The 16,929-nt window shown below is 30.4% G+C and overlaps 2 protein-coding genes across 2 annotated transcripts in view; one reads left to right on the plus strand and one right to left on the minus strand.

Annotated features, from left to right (window-relative positions):
• The window catches only part of LOC101239489 (active breakpoint cluster region-related protein), a 126,226-nt gene that overhangs the window by 49,538 nt on the left and 59,759 nt on the right, over positions 1 to 16,929 (minus strand). The gene's annotated exons all lie outside the window — the stretch shown is intronic.
• LOC136085695 (uncharacterized) lies at positions 10,421 to 13,495 on the plus strand. The gene is made up of 3 exons (XM_065807001.1): positions 10,421 to 11,984; positions 12,056 to 12,193; positions 13,331 to 13,495. The coding sequence occupies exons 1-3, from the start codon at positions 11,121 to 11,123 to the stop codon at positions 13,493 to 13,495; spliced, it is 1,167 nt and encodes a 388-aa protein (XP_065663073.1). The 5' UTR covers positions 10,421 to 11,120.

Genomic DNA, 16,929 nt, shown 5'->3' on the forward strand with positions numbered 1-16,929 from the left:
TTATTATTGATATTATTAAAGATTTTCCAGAAATCACGAGAGCCTAATTTTTGAGATGAGATATGAGATTTCATGACCTGAGAATAGCGGGTTTTGGCGTTAGACAAAACCTTTTAACAATGGTTCCTAACAGTAATATAAAGACGCCTGTTTTCTGGAGAATTGTTTTGCTGATAAATATGAAAGTAACGGTTTTGATTGGCAATTGTAGCAGCACAGTGTGAGGAAAACCATGGAGGAGAGTGAGGCTTGACCTAGAATCGTCGAAAGCGAACAAAAGATTCCATGCCAGCCTGAATCCATGAAGTTATGTAAGAAGCACATTTGTCGACAGGAAGACAAAAGATTTCTACCCAAGGGCCATCACGAAGAAAATCACGGAAAGAATCCCAGTCAGCTTTACTATAGTTGTAAGAGGTTCGATAATAGGGGGATTCAGGTGATGAAGAAGAATGAGATATTAGTTTTAGAGAGATCAAACTGTGATCAGAAGCACCTAAGGGTGAATGTGGAGAAACTGAGCACTGACTAGGATCAGAAACAAGACATAAGTCGAGTAGAGAAGGTATATGATTCGGGTTGTCTGGAAAGCGAGTTGGAAAGTTGACTATTTGAGTTAGGGATTGAGAAAGGCAAAAGTTGTGGGCTTTAATGCCTGCCGAATCACTGACACTAGAGCCAAGCCATTCAGAGTGGTGAGCATTAAAGTCACCGACAACAACTATAATAGCTGATGGATACAGAGAGAGGGCTTGGTCAATATGATCAGAAATAAAGTCAAAAAGTGTGCAGTCTTAAGATGAAGGAGAACGATATAGAACAAAGAGAAAGGCAATAGAGTGAAGTGGTGCTAAACAAAAGCACATAAAAGAATAGTCTGTGGATTCAAACCTAGTTTCACGACAAATGGGTGAATTCTTATGAATGTAAATGCCCAGGCCAAGCACGTGACTATTGGAGTCTTTACGAATTAGAGGAAGATAACCATCAACACTAAGATCACAAGATGAGACAGCCGAACTCAAATTAGTCTCACAAAGAGCAAGTAGGTCTGGTGAACTTTGCAAGAGATAAGACTCAACAGAAGAAAAGTTACTTCGAAGACCACGAATATTAGTGAATGATAGGTTTAGAGAACTTGGTGATGATGATGGTTTTTTGTATTTTATAGTTTTTGGTACTTTATTCATTTTTAAATTAGATTGAAGAACTTGACTCAAAGCATAGATAGTACTCAGAACACTGTTTAATAGCCCAAGCAATTGTCTCATTACTACTAATAAACCCTAAGCCGTAACAAAGGGCTCCAAATGTGGCCTCCGCAATGCACACCAAAAGTACAAACAGGGACACCATCCATGCGCAACATGGCACTGTTAATACTTTGATATTTTTCAGCTGTTGATGAAATCAGCCTCTCTGAGAGCTACCACAGAGTTCAGGAAACCTGACTACCAGCCGGCCTCAGAACCATAAAACTGAGTTTTAGATCTACACCCTCATTAGGAGATAATGGAATGAGTTGCCTAGTCATAAAAACAGAGACACAAGCAAAACCCATGCATTGAGTCAAGAAGATCCAGCATTCAACATTCTAAACTGGAAACAATGTATTAAAAATACATATGCGCCAGCCTAATAGATGAAGAAGGGATGCGAGGCTGGTCAACAGATAGAATCTGTTGACCAGTGCATTTAACATCTGCCCAAGATGAGTATTTTTATCGAGACACCATCTCTAGCCTTTACTCAACCAAGAGCTCCAAGGCAGGGGGTGTTTTAAATTGGCATCTCCTAGCCTTTGCCTAAAAAGGCATATCCTAAAAGGCAGCAGGACATGAAGCAGATTGTACTGGGTTACATGTTACCAGTAGCAGGATAACCTGATCTGACAGACAATGAAACCCTGAGCTTCATAAGCACAGGTCTTTACAGCCAGTCTTTGAAGAATGTCAACATTTTGCAAAAGTTTGTGACATTCATTTCCAGCAAATTGTCCCCCGTGGTATGGCTGAAGTTGAATGTGCAACAGAGCAGGCCATAGTTTTGCTCCTGGCCAAATTTCTGAAAGATTTTTGAAAAGATGATTGACAATTCCTAATAGCAAATGTAGTTCCATTGGTGAAATGATGTCCAAAATAAGTCTCGAGTCCTCCATGTTGATCAAAGGAGGATGAATTGTGATTGTGTTGTCAAAATCTTTAGCCATTTTGAATTTGGAGCCAGCAGACACAAATACTCTGTAGCTCTCTAGTATTGAACCAAAACTTCTGGAAACTCTACATTCTGAGAGGTTGTCTGAATTGATGTTACACCAACAGCAGGGGTGTTTACTTGAATGAGACTGAATTCCACATAAGATGTTAGCAATTTTGAGATCACAAGAGATGACAAAAGAGACGTCTTCAACATGGATTTGGTCCATCATCACCTTGACAGTTGCAGATGTTTCAGGCACATCTTCCACAATTGCAACAATGAGTTGATGCTTCACACCTGTATCATGAGCAATTGAGTTTGTGAGTAGGCATGAACTTTTTTGTTGAGGACTTTTTGACTCATCAACTTCTTCTGTGCTTATAATGAACTAAATGAACCACCACCATCTATTCCCAGCTTGACTAAATGCTGAGGGGAGTAATCTCTTGAATGCAAAACATGATTTGTTAGGTCTTGCAGGTTTTTGCAGTGAACCATTGATCGTTTTTCTTCTTTTCCCTTTTCCATGGTAAAATTTGACTCTGACAAGGTGAAGAAATCTGCAAGAGTTTGTCCAGCAGCAGCAAATTTTTGCTCAAAATATGGCTCAACTAGTCGAATCCCAGTGGATTTGTTTAGCGATGATGCTAGAAGCCTCATTCCTGTATTGGAAAGTCTAGTGTTTAGTTGATCATTCACTAAACTTTGTGTTGTAAGAGGTGTGCTGTTTACATTGTGAGCAATTGAAGGGCCTGAATAAAAAAAGAACAAACAAATTCATCTCTTTCAAAATAATTTCACAACAAAATCTATTTTTTCTAGCTTATTGATATAAAATTCAAGTTACAATAATAGAACTATTATACACCTTTTTTGGCCACAATTTTTATTGCTCTAAATCAAAACTATGTTATTTTATAGTATTTCATTTTATTGTAACAAGTAATGTGGTATAAATAAAAAACAGCAATGCAAAATTAATTTGAACAGTATTATTTTTTAATATGTTTACCCTGCATAGCGGACAAAAAATACTAAAAACCAGAGGAAACATATAATACAAATCACTGCATAATTTTGATATGTAAAGAAAAAAATGCCTCAAATCTAAATGTGTACATGAAAGTTTCCAGTAGACCAATTTGAAATGTATGCTATTAACATTGCCATTTTGCATATTGCCATTTCAAGAAGTTTTAGTGCATATGTATAATATATTATAGTATACAGCAGCAAATTTAATATGCAAGGAGTCAAAATGATGTGTCTAAGAGATGAACTTCTTTATTCAAATGTTAACTGGTGTAACTGGAAACAATTTTCCACCAGTTCCTTGACTGAGTTTAACTGTTCCATGAGGAGAAGCTATTTTGTTGGCAATGAGAGATACTACAATTAGCTCTGCTCCTTTAATGTCATCTTGCACCAATGACTGTAAATTTCTGTGTCTTGTTCCAGGTGTGCAAAAATGTCTGTGACCTCGAGCTATAACTGACAAACATTGTGTGCACCTTTTTTCTGCAGATGGAGGTTGTTGATTTGCACTTGATGTCCCTGGTGTTGCAATAGTTTGTTCCTTAGTTTGTTGCTTAGATGAGGATTGAACAAAGATTGGATGCTGTTGATTTAAATTGAGCCTACTGATTTGGCAAATGAGGCATTCACACCTATTTGGTGTTCTTGTAGAAGGCTTTATAACAATGGAGTCAAAATTGTAAAGTAGTGATAGTGGACTGTTCAAATCACCATTGTCTCTTTTTTGCAGGTGTTGCAAGTGTTGCAAATTCCTCTTGGAACTCTTTCATCCTCAAATTTCAAATCACTTTTTACAAGTTTCAGCACTTGTGCAATCATAAAGTCAGTTAATTCTCTGTCACATTTTCTCATGCACAAAAAGCAAACAGTTTTTCTGCAAACTTCATGAGTTCTGGCTTTGTTTGGCATTTTGATTTGTAACAAAAACGTTTTTCACCACTGTAAACAAAAAACTTGATATTTATATTTTCCTCAGAGTTGTTTACTTTCTACTTTTTATATTCTTTGGAACCTAAAAAGAATTTTTTGGGTACTAAATTACTAAATATTTTTTAAAGTTCAGCTAGACATTTCTTATAAGTTTATTCACTTGACAAATACATTTACTTTCGCACTTTTAGCGAATAATTTTCACATTAAAATATATTTTATAGAAAATGGTGAAATTTAATTTAAGAGGTTGAATTCCATGCTTTTACACTCAAATACTGATTAAGAGCAATTAAAATAACAAAATTACAAAAAGAAACTAAACAGGAACTAAATTTTTCCAGACACTAAGCAAAGTACAAAAACATTAGCAGTAACTAAATTTAGTTCCACCATAAATAAGTTACCAACACTAATTTTCAGGTATTGTTTTTTTGTGTAAGAGCAGTAGAGGGGATTATTTTTAAATGAGAGGTTATCCCCATTTTAGGAAATTTCAAAATATTTTAAACTAAATTTTTACAAAGCAGGAATTAAAAATATATCACATTATTTGTGCTAGTCATTTTATTCATAATAATATGGGTAAAAAAATATTTCGATGAAATTACTGTAAGATAAAAGTAAAAACTATTCTAATTAATTGTGTTTTGTAATATTTTGGTATCATTGTACAAGAACATTTTACTTTTGAAGAAAATGATTTTTGACAATTTTTGGTTCTTTTTTGGATATTTTTACTAAAAACTTCAAATTGCTTTTTCTCCCTTGGACGTCGATAAAAATTTTTTAAAATTTGCCAGGTAAGTCACCTATGTGTTATAACAAGACCCCAAAAGGGTTTTTTCGGTGCTCTCCAAAAGTATTAACGTCTAATATTTACACGGTGTGTATGTATGTATGTATGTATGCATGTATTAGGTAACCAAAAAAGTTCGTGCGGTTTTTGGTAATTGAATTGTTTTTAGCATTTTTTACAACACCCACATCGCACAAGGCAAGTAGCTTTGTTGCGTAATAGAATGCGTGTGTCACGCGCAGTTGCTGCATATATAGTGTAGGCTTGTAACGAGCTTACAGGAAAGGTTTTGTGTAAAGAAAGGATGGCAACCCAACCAACGATTATTCGATCTTGCTTACTTTACGAGTTCAAACTTGGAAGGAATGCAACACAAGCGGCCAAAAACATCTGCACAGCATTTGGAGAAGGTACAGTAAGTGAACGCACAGCACAGAAGTGGTTTCAGCGATTCTCTTCGGGAGATGAGTCCATCGAAGACCTGCCGCGTTCTGGACGCCCATTGTTGGTTGATGAGGATGAACTGAAGGACGCTGTCGAGTCTGACTCCAGCCAAACTTGCCAAGAACTTGCAGTGAGGTTTGCTGTGAGTGTTGAAACCATCCGCCTGCATCTGCATGCGATTGGGAAAGCGTGGAAGCTGAGTCGGTGGGTTCCGCACAAATTGTCGATCGACAACAAGAAGCAACGGCTTACGATCTGCACATCACTCTTATCACGCCACAATGTTGAGCCTTTTCTTGATTGTTTATTGACATGCGACGAAAAATGGATTGTGTACAACAATACCAAGCGTTGCTACCATTGGTTGTCCCCCGATGACCCCATCTCAAAGACACTCAAGCCCAATCTCCACGAGCGGAAGGTTTTGCTCTGCATTTGGTGGACTACAGCTGGTGTGGTGCATTACGAGCTGCTCCCAACAGGCCAAACCATTACTGGACTGGTCTACTCAGCACAGCTGCAACGAGTTCACGACCTGTTGCTTGTAAAGCAGCCTGCACTGGTGCACAGGAGAGGAGTTCTGCTTCTCCACGACAACGCGAGACCGCACACCGCTCGCGTGACTCAGGACAAGCTCCAAAGCCTTGGTTGGGAGAGTTTGCCTCATCCACCATACTCGCCAGAACTCTCCCCTACTGATTTCCATTTTTTCCTTTCCCTGGGAAATCATTTAAAAGGACAGCAGTTCCGAGACCAGGACGCGGTTGAAATGGAGTTGAAAGCTTTTATAGACTCAAAGGAATGAGAACTTTTTAGAAGTGGAATAAATAAGCTTGTTTTACGTTGGGAAAAGGTTTTAGATGCTAATGGTGACTATTTTAATGAATAAATGTACTTACTTTTGTCATTTTGTGTGTTTTTATTATATGCGGAAAAACCGCACGAACTTTTTTGGTTACCTGATATGTATGTATGTATGTATATATGTATGAATGTATGTATGTATGTATGTATGTATGTATGTATGTATGTATGTATGTATGTATGTATGTATGTATGTATGTATGTATGTATTAGGGTGGCTCATAAAACTACATTTTTTGAAAATGTCTGCTGGTACCCCCTAAATGAGTTTTATGTAATAAATTAATACTAAATTAAAAAAAAAAATTTTAAATGAAAAAAACTTTTAGGGGTTGCTCAAGACCCTTAAACATCAGACAGGTCCCTAATATTTCGAAAAAAAAGTTCTTTAAAAGCATATTAAGTTGGGTCTCAAAAGAAGTAAAATTTTATAAAAATTTCAAAAATAAAATAAAAAAATTATGGAAACACAAATTAAAAAAGTTTAATTAAAAAAACTATGAAAATATGTACTTTTTTATTTTTTGTTGAAAAACAATAGTTTTTAAGCCATAAACTTTAAACTAGTAATCTTTATATAAAATAATTAATGATTTTGGATGTTTTATAAAATTTCACTTCTTTTGAGACCCAATTATATGCTTTTAAAGAACTTTTTTTTTCAAAATATTAAAGACTCATTTGATGTTTAAGGGTCTTGAGCGACCCCTAATATTTTTTTATATTCAAAATTTTTTAAATTTAGTATTAATTTATTGCATAGAAAACATTTAGGGGGTACCAGCAGACATCTTCAAAAAATGTAGTTTTATGAGCCACCCTAGTATATATGTATGTGTGTGTGTGTCTATGTATGTATATATATATATATATATATATATATATATATATATATATATATATATATATATATATATATATATACAGGTCTTGTTAAGAAGCGCTACGCAGCTCGCATTTTATTTGCGAAAAGGCGATTTGCCTACGCGTTCAGCAGTTTAGCGCTACGCAAAAACTTACATCTTTTAGAATATTTAAATTATCTTTTGATTACCGTTAACGTGACGTTTATTCAGAAGAAATAAAGTCGTAAGTAAAAGCATTTAACCGCAATTGTAAAATAATAGATTTTTTTGTTAAATAAACAGTTTGTTTCATAATTTTTTTTTTGTTATTAAAAATTAGTTAAAAAAAAAATTGTTTTAAGTTTTATCTTAATGAATTAAATATATAAATTCCTTTTAAATATAAAAATTATTTTTAGTCATAATAAGTTTAAAAAAATGCACGATTTATTTTGATGTAAATATTTTATTAATAAGATATTTTGTTTATTGTTAATTCAATAACGTAAAGTTTTAATGACGTTCATTTAATTTATGAAAATAAATTATGATCACGAATATGTTATCGGTAACTGATAAATAACACAAAAAAACTTTATTGTTTAAAAACATTAAAAAGAGTTCACAAATTAAATAAGAAAAAATGTATTAACAGTTAATAAAATAACCAAAAACCAAATATAAAATCATAAGAAAATAAACAAATATTTTACGTTTCATGAAAAAAATATTTTTTTCAAAATAAAATTTAGTTCATATTTGAAAAGAAAATCATAAGAAAATAAACAAATATTTTACGTTTCATGAAAAAAATATTTTTCTCAAAATAAAATTTAGTTCATATTTTAATAAGAACTTAGATTTTATTTGTAACTTTTGTTATAGTGAGAAAAAAACAAACTGTTTGTATGATTTTTAACACGTTAATAAAATAACTTTAATTACAATGCGGTACTTGAAAAGACGATAGTGACGCAATATAACTTCTAACGATGCAAAATATATTTGCTGAGTTGAGTTACTTAGAAATGCGCTACGCGTTTTCGCTACGCAGCGAAATCTCGTAACAAGGCCTGATATATATATATATATATATATATATATATATATATATATATATATATATATATATATATATATATATGTATATATAAGTATGTATATATAAGTATGTATATATGTATATATATATATATATATATATATATATATATATATATATAGATATATATATATATATATATATATATATATATATATATATATATATATATATATATATATATATATATATATATATATATATATAGATATATATAGAACCCTTAGATGTTGTCCGAAAGTTTTTTCCATATTTTGTTGACAAAAAGTAAAAATGAAAATGCAAGACCGGAATTTTTTTTTTTTAATAATGATAGACTGCCTGCCCCAACCAAACCTTTGGTTGATGTAGCAGCACTCCCTTGCGGGTCAGGCTATTTGTCAGTCAATGTAGCAGCACTCCCTTGCGAGTCAGGCTATTTGTCAGTCGATGTAGCAGCACTCCCTTGCGAGTCAGGCTATTTGTCAGTCGATGTAGCAGCACTCCCTTGCGAGTCAGGCTGTAAGATAGTCGATGTAGCAACACTCCGCGCATGATTTACAGTAAAAAAAATAAAAATAAAAACATTTTATTAAAAAAAATAAAAATAAAAACATTGTTTATATTGTTAAAAACATTCAAAATGTTTTAAAAACATTCAGAATGTTTTTAAAAACATTCTGGTCAATTAAATTCGCGTTTTTGTGGTTTTTTTAAAAAACGATTAATTTGTAATTAAATTAATGGTTTTTACTTTCGTCCAACACGCAAATGTTGGACGAAAGTTAAAAGTAATTAAAAGTGACGTATATGTTGGCGTAAGAATCACTTTTTTCCTTCCGCTCTTCCCAAAGCCAACAAACTATAGATATATATATATATATATATATATATATATATATATATATATATATATATATATATATATATATATATATATATATATATATATATATATATATATATATATATATATATATATATATATAAGTATATATAAGTATATATAAGTATATATAAGTATATATAAGTATATATAAGTATATATATATATATATATATATATATATATATATATATATATATGTATATGTATATATAAATATATATATATATATATATATATATATAAGTATATATATATATATATATATATATATATATATATATATATATATATATATATATATATATATATATATATATACAGGGCTTGTGATGAAGCGAGCGCGATCGCGCTCCGCTAGTAAAACGCGCCCGTAAACGGTATTTTCAAACGTTCTAGACGCGATAAACAACGCTCGTTCAGCTTATAACGAGCGTATAAAATAACGCTCGTCCAATAGTTCAAGATTATTTTTTTATTTTCATAAAATATTTTAAAAAAATTATTTATTAAAGATATTCTGTTGTCAAACAACTGATATAAAATATAAAAAGCACAACGTCGTTCTCTTTTGCACTAACGTAATGAATGAATGAGCAGTTTAAAGTCGTTAATCGTGACTAATTTCAATAATGGAATGTGCACGTGGAAACACAATGCGCAAATAAGATAAGAATAGAAAATTAGAAAACCATTGTAAGAAAATTAAAACTGCGGAGTATTTTTAATTTGTGAAAATATCAAGTAAAATTTATTTGATTTATTGTTTGTAATATTCCACACATCGTTTATGATAAAACATAAATATCAATAATAGAGTAATTTTTAAAATTAGTTTTTGTTCATAGTATAGATTTTTTATTAACTATTATTTATTTTAACTCAAATTTAAAACAATTCTGTTGTTTAGAATGTTCGCAATTAAGGACATTCGAAAAGATAACTAAGTAATGATGTCAATATTTATTAAATGAAAAGTTATTATTCTTATTTACTATTATTTCAAATTATTCTTGTGTTATATTTTTAAGATAAAAAAACGTAATTTAAAAAAGAAATTTTAGAAAAAAATTTAATAATTAGTTTGAATAAAAAATATCAAGAAATATAAAAACCATTAACCGGTATATGCCTGCCGGATTGCAGCAATATTCAAATTGAAAAATATATGTAATCTTTTCTAAATATATATTCAATCATTTTCAAATATATATTCAATCTTTTTCAAATATATTCAATCTTTTTCAAATATATTCAATCTTTTTCAAATATATTCAATCTTTTTCAAATATATTCAATCTTTTTCAAATATATATTCAATATTCCTGGGGAGAACGCGGCCAATCGGCTTTTGGTTGAACAAAACATTGTCAACATTTAAAAATACTTTAATAATATTATTTATAGAAAAAGCGTGTAGTTATAAAAAGCAGTTATACTTATACCGATATGGATAGTTATAGCAAAGTTGCATCTTTGTTAGAGGAAGCTTCTATTCTTCTTCGCACAAATCAAAGCACAAATATCAGCAGGCCACAATCGGAACTCACAATAACCTCCACATTACAAAGAGCTAGAGGAATGCTCAATGAAAGTGGTTCATCGGGTATTTTTAGGCGCCTTAATAGAAACGATAGATTAAGGTCGTCAGCACCATACAGTAGCAATATAGGCAACCACATAGGCAATCAAAATAAATCAAAGAAAATGACAAAAACATTAGAATTTGCACTAATTTCATCTACAGAAAATGATGAAGAACAATTCCTAAAATGGGATTCTGTAATTGCAAATGGAATTTTGATTATCAATGAATTCGATAGTGAACAAATAATAAGAGAGAAAATAAAGGAGTCGTTGCATGAAAAATTTCCTTTGCTGGGTTCAGATGAATTCGATTTTGTTAAAGTATCATGAAAAAAAATATCAAAATTAAATAAATGCTCAAATATTGATTACTCATATGATGTTGTAAAAAAACTAGCTGGACAAGGGCTTTTATATTTACAGCTAAAAGAACGATGCAATGATCATCAAATGATCATTCCAACGGAAGTTATTGAAATTCCATCAGCTTCATTTGTATCAAAAAGTTCACAACTAATAGATCAAGAAGATGTTAATGAAGTTGATATACAGGAAATAAAAGAACTTACATCAGCTTCATTTGTAGCAAAAGGTTCAGTTGATAAAAATATATATATTGAAATTGATTTTGAAAACCAAAAAATTAAGGAAATTAAAGAAAATAATCTTCAGGATCCAATAGAAATTTTAAGGTTTCTTCAAAAAACAATGATCAAGGGCAGAGTTCAAGATATAGAAAACATTGATGAAAACACGGATAAAGATTCTGAGACAAACTTTATTTGTATCGATCAACAAAATATTTTAATGTCAACATTTGCTGAATTAGAATCCGTTGAAAATTTTTTAATTACATTTGAAGTTGACTTTATGGGAGAACTAGCTAAGGATTATGGTGGTCCAAGGAGAGAGTGGATACGAGAATGCAATAGAATGATTAAAGAGAGATTATTTGATAGTGGTTTGAGAGAACTCTTTGCTGAGGAATATTACTTTGTAGGTTTGTTAATTGGTATTGCACTCTTTCAAGGAGGGCAGCTACCAACATATTTACCAGACAGCATCATTATTAAGATCACCGAAAATACAGCAGATATTTGTATATCTAATATACAAAAAGGTTTAAACAAGTTTAATTTGATAAGGTTTTTCAAAGAGTTTCCACAATTACTTGAATTATTAAGATCTTCAAAAGTACAATTCACAGCAAAAATGCTTTTAAAATTATTGAAGCCAAAATTTTCATCAGAAGGGTCGACAGCTTTAGTTAAAGAAAAAGAGATTTATTCTATGTTTGTGAAATATGTCAGAGAGGTAAGTTTTTTTAAAATGTAAAACAGTGATCACTGTGATGTTTTAGATGTTACATATAATATATTATTTAGGTTGCCAGTGGTAGAAGAGAGTGTGTTTCATTGGCAAATATTCTTTCTTTCGTCACTGGAGCTTCAGAAGAGCCTCTACTTGGGTTTGCATTGCAACCGTCTGTTGAATTTATTCCTACTATTGAAGCTGATGAAAAAGTAAAAGATCTATTATATTTAATAAAATAGTAGTATTTAACTGAAAGATTTTGCTCATACTCAAAATAAATATCGGAATAATTTATTTCATTCAAATTTAGTTTGTTATCGGAAACTAAATTATAATTTGAAAGATGTATATTATTAAAATATTATTTTTATAGTCTGTCAAGTCATGTTATCCAGCTACTGGTAATATGTAATCTAGTACAACCTGATTCATGTTAACATCAGGAAGGGCATTTAATTGTAAAAATGTTGCTTTAACTTTTCTATAATGGTTTTTAAGTGTCACTATGAAGTGGTTTGGATGGTTCTTCATAGTTTATGGTTTTTAGATTTCTTCATAATACAAAACTTGCAAAATTAAAAAACGTAAAAAAGGGCAACTTTGGCCCTGCATGTTTCTGCATGACTTTGTTTCACAATATATATTTTGTTTTAAAATGTTTATATTCTCTACCATAACAGTGTTCCCACAGTCCTGCAATGTCCGGGACTAGTATCCTAGAAAGTCCTGGGATTTTTCTTTTTTTTTCTCAAGAATCCTGGAAAAGCCCTGGAATTTTTAAAGTGTAGGGGAAGTTCGTGTACCTAGGGCCCCGTATTTTCAACGTCAAAGTTTAATGCTCCGCACTTGTCTAAAAATTGTAAAACTGATATGATCAAATGTATATACCAATTACTTTCTATTGATATAAGTATATTGACTTAAATAAAAAAGTTCCGCCATATAGAGGGGTTTGAAAAAAATTGGCCATAGGTACAGTGAGCTTTTTTTTAATTGTATCCAATTTAATTGTAGACCAATTGTAGCCAATTTTTAATTGGCCACCAGCTATTGTACCTAGGATAATTTAGGTGCAAAGTGGGACAAAACCACCCCAGTTTACTTTAATTAGTGTGATTTCTATAATAAGCTAAAAACATAAACAAGAATAATTTGCAAGATCTTGAAATTTTTTTAATAAATATGCAAAAATGTGTGTAAAAAAACTCCATGCTTGGATTTATGATGTAATTTTTCAAAAAAAGGTTATTTTCATAAAAAATTGTTTTTTTAAATAAAAATAATAAAACTAGACATTCTTAAGTGTTGCAAGTTATAATAATATTTTTATTTTTGTTCATTTATAGGATCAGAAGACACATGAAGCATATATGTATATACCAACTGCACATACTTGCTCTAATTGTTTAGTTTTGCCGCGTGGCTCGCTGTTATGCAAGCTTCCAGCTAATAATGACCTTTTTGATGTTTATGACATGGCATTTACTAATAACTTTTTTGGAACAATATGATTTTGCGATATGTTTGATGATATTTTTACATGTTCTTATATGAAGTCTTACCAAGTAATATATAATATTTGAGAGAAACGCTAATCTTTTTTTTTCCAAGTCTCTGGTTTACCCTCTAAAAATATTAAGAGACCGTCTAGAACGAATGCAAAAATTTAAAAAGTAACCCTATTATGGATAATTTCCATTTAGTAGCAAATGAATATATTGCTTGATTTGAATATAGGCTCAAAACGAATTACATGGAAGTAAAAAAATATAGTACTCTCGAGTCCTTAATAAACAACCCCCCCCCCCCATTTCCACTGTGCCGTTTATTCCCACCCCACTTGTATTCTGGACTCAAGAGTATAGATACAAAGGATTCTATTCAGTAGAAACTATTCTGTACACATTAACAAGCAGCTAATACAAAATAAAATAGAACAAGAAGTTAAATTCATCTGAAATTATAAATAAGATTCAAATTTTTCCACCACAAGTGCTAAGGCTTCTATGTAAATGTCGATTGCCATTTCAGTGGATTCTTTAGACATATCTATTGAATTTCTGACGAATGCTTCAATATCAATTCTATTCGGAATACTAACTGAGTTAACAACAACATTGTTTAAATCGTGAGATAAAGGGCCGTCAACATCTACTCCATAGATATTAAAATCATTTATATCATTTTCAGTTTCATCTCTTGACATAGGATTGTCAATATTTATCATTCCCATAGTCCATATTTGATTGGGAGTCCAATTTATTTCTGTAGATAAACAATGGTCGTTGTACATAAGTTTAAACTCTTTCAAGGAAAGATTTATTCTTTCTAAATAAACTATATGCAGTGTGAACATGTGAATTGGATTTTCAATATCTAAAATGCTGCTCTGTTCCATAGCATAAAAAGTGTAATAAAAAGGTAACACGACGCATCGAAACACATCTCTCCATAACCTCTCTATTCTTTGATTTCTTGTGGAAGATCCAGCTAAAAAACTCCCTCTGCCATGACCTCTTCTTGCAATCATTTCATCACATATAAGAACATTTTCTACCCCAAAGTCTACTCTTATTCTTGAAGGCGTTGAAAACTCGCTTGTCGCATTTAAAAAAAGATTTAACACCGTTTCTGCTAAATTATTTGTATTGGCTTCCAAAAACATTACTTTCCTTGATTTACCATCAATGCACCCATGTATTACGAATTTCCAACGAATTAGAGAGTGATGTCCATCTATATGCCATAAAGAATTTGGCCATGGTACATAATAAGATCGCCTTCTAACCAATGCTCCCCATCGCAATGCAGTATTCCTATGATCCACTCTGTTTAAACTAGAGCGGATTCTTCTTCTTTGTATATGGTAACCTTTTGATCTAAAATAACCAGATAATAATGGTTCCCCTGTTGCTACACCGTGACGAGATATGTATTCAGCTATAATTCTGTCTATTTCGTGGTCATTGATGTTGCTAAAACGACCTGTTTTGTTTAAATTAAGTTCATTTACTCTGCGATGAACTGTCCAACGTGAAACACCTAAAACCTTCGATGCAACATTCCAAGAAAAACCCAAACACTTAAATTCTTTTAGAACATTTTTTGGAATTTCGTACTTTGGCCTTCCAGGGGTTTTACTATATAACACATTAATATTGATACTGCAGTATTTTGAAGATTTTTCATGATAATAAAGGGAAAGCATTTTCCGAATCTCCAAAAAAATAAATAATATATTTTCTATTCTTTCTTTGTTGTTTAAATCACCAATAAACTCTTCATTAAAACTGTTCAATACTGGAATAATAACGGCAAATAATCACCACAAGTGGTTTTTCCAATAAAAGATTCAACTTCATCTAGAAAAAATATTAAATTTTTATATAGATCTGCACCCATGTCTTTTTCAATGATTTCGGTCGCCATTTTTTTGTTTGCCATTAATTGTAGTTATTATCCTTCTATTTACGCGCGTAAATTGCTTTATCCCAGGAATATTGAATATATTTGAAAAAGATTGAATATATTTGAAAAAGATTGAATATATATTTGAAAAAGATTGAATATATTTGAAAAAGATTGAATATATATTTGAAAAAGATTGAACATATTTGAAAAAGATTGAATATATATTTGAAAAAGATTGAATATATTTGAAAAAGATTGAATATATATTTAGAAAATATTGCATATATTTTTCAATTTGAATATTGCTACAATCCGGCAGGCATACCGGTAATTAAGTTTACAGAGTAACATTTTAAAATACATATATCAAAACAACGAAGCAAAACTAAGTCACTAAATTATACTTCAATACAATAAATCAATAAAAGTTGCGTTTTTGTTTGATATTATTTTTTTATAACATAAATAGTTAAAGATAAAATCGCGATCTGACAATATACAAGAAGTTTGGAAGTATAAAAATCTCTTTCGTTGAAGTAGTTTCATAAGTGTGATACTAATTCGAACATTTTTTGACGAAAAAATTATGTAACAAATAAAAAAAGATATAAAAAAGAAAAAGCTTTTTATGAGTATCGCCTTTAGCAATTTTCATAATCGCGCTCGCCGACGTTATCTCGAGCACATAATCACGCCCGATGAAAACATATTCTAATTTTACGAGCGCGATATAACACGCTTGACGATTTTCTTCATCCCAAGCCCTGTATATATATATATATATATATATATATATATATATATATATATATATATATATATATATATATATATATATATATATATATATATATATATATGTATATATATATATATCAGGGCTCAACAAATTGCTAAATGTTTAAAATGAAATAGACAGAAAAATGAACATTAATATTGCCAACTCAAACGCTGATGTTTGCTTAAAAATTGAAAAAATAAATGTTTATGCATTTTATGAATTTTGTTTTTAAGTTTATTAATGAATGTTTAATTTATACTAACATTATTTCATGTTTAAAAGATATTGAAAGAAACCAGCTATAACATTGTGTTGGCAGTCTACACAAATGTACCTAATAACTTTTGTTTATATAACTAAAATTTTTTCAATTGATTTAGACAGACTTATCATTTTAGAAAGGATCTTAAGTGCTCACATAAAAGTACGAGCGTAAATTAATTGCAATAAATGCTTTCTTTTTTTTTCTATCAAATTTTTAATTCTTTTAAATAAATTAACTTGTTTTAAAAATGAATATTGAAGAAGCGTTTTAATAAAAATTTTACATAAATTTTTTAATTTATGCATTCAAGTAATTTTTATACTACATTACACAATTACATTTTATTTACATTACACAAAAAATTTTGCGTTTTTATTTAGAACTGGAATAAAAATTATTTCAATTAGAATTAATATAAAACATTTGTTTCGCTGTTTTTATTTTAATAATTTTATTTAAAGTTTAAATAAAATTTAAAGTTTAAATAA

This window comes from Hydra vulgaris, chromosome 10 (genome assembly GCF_038396675.1).
Source record: "Hydra vulgaris chromosome 10, alternate assembly HydraT2T_AEP".
NCBI classification, from domain to species: domain Eukaryota; kingdom Metazoa; phylum Cnidaria; class Hydrozoa; order Anthoathecata; family Hydridae; genus Hydra; species Hydra vulgaris.